Source organism: Tribolium madens, unplaced genomic scaffold, assembly GCF_015345945.1.
Source record: "Tribolium madens isolate multiple individuals breed KSU strain unplaced genomic scaffold, Tmad_KSU_1.1 Scaffold_20;HRSCAF=117;Tcas5.2_LG4, whole genome shotgun sequence".
NCBI lineage: Eukaryota > Metazoa > Arthropoda > Insecta > Coleoptera > Tenebrionidae > Tribolium > Tribolium madens.
The window spans coordinates 1010106-1011254 of record NW_025400985.1 but is presented as its reverse complement, the minus strand read 5'-3'; the positions used below and the strand labels follow the sequence as shown (position 1 = coordinate 1011254).

General features: G+C 30.5%; 1 protein-coding gene across 1 annotated transcript in view; it reads left to right on the top strand.

Annotated features, from left to right (window-relative positions):
• The window catches only part of LOC123005450, a 51673-nt gene that overhangs the window by 46805 nt on the left and 3719 nt on the right, over positions 1–1149 (top strand). The window contains exons 2-3 of the mRNA XM_044399215.1: positions 235–442; positions 489–661. Of these exons, the coding sequence (XP_044255150.1) occupies positions 235–442; positions 489–661 (381 nt within the window). The remainder of the gene's footprint in view (positions 1–234; positions 443–488; positions 662–1149) is intronic.

Below are 1149 nucleotides of genomic sequence, written 5' to 3'. Positions count from 1 at the left end.
AACAGAAAAAATATGCAGGGGAGAAATTATTTTTTATTTATTTTTTATTATTATTTATATTTTATTATTATTATTATTTTACCTTTTGAAATTCGTATTTTTATTGATTTTTAAATAATCTTACTTTCAGAAGATATAGAAGATCTGAAATGAAACTTTTTATGTCATTTGCATTGCTTGTTTTTGTCGTCCCCCATGAATAGGGTTGGTAATAACAATAATAACTTGTTTTAGTTCGAGCAAGCTTACAAACCCAAAGTTTTGCGCAATTGGGAAGTCCCCAAAATTTACAATGATAAGCCGAGGAGACGCTCGGGACGCACTCAGATAATTGCGAATGACAGGGGGCACCTTTTGCCCGGTGTCCCGAAAGCGAAAGGGAGTCCATGGGGGAGTTTCATAGGCACCTGGCATTTGCCCAAGAAAATCGACCGAAAAACAGGTATTTTCGCACAATTTTTTTCTCAAAATAATCACTTCTGGAGCAGCTGACGAACTAAATGGCTCTTTTACCAAAAGACTCACTTGTGAAGAGAAAAGAAAACCACAAGAGAAATTAGAAGAAGAAGAAGAAGTCAAAGAAGAGTCCAAAACAATTGAGGAAGAAAAAGCAATAGAAGAAATTAAGACAGAAGTGCCACCACAAGAAATTAAAGAGGAGGTATGAGGACCCCCAACAACAATTATTAACTTTTGATTTTTTTTTTTTTTTTCTAGGCACGATTTTGTCCAATTCACGGCTTTTCCAGTTAATTTGCTTTGTATTTTTTTAATAAATTCTTTTTATTTAATATGTAGCTAATTCCAATTAAAAAAAATACACCGAAATTGTAGTAACTCCTATAATACCAAATTAATTTCGATAATTCTAGAAAATCTTCTCTCTAAGAAATTCACTGTATTTTTTTTTAAAGCAAATATCTGATGATTTCAAAAAAAATTATCTAATACTAAAAAAAAATCCAGTAATTCCAGGAAATTTTTTGTAATTCACAAAAAAGTCGAGTAATTCCAAACAATCCAAAGATAATTTTAATTATTCAAAATACTTCCAAATAATTCCGAACAATTTCGATTAAATTACAAAAATTTGTACTACTTCCTATTCCAAAAAAAATCCACCGAAATTCTGGTAATTAAATTTTTTGG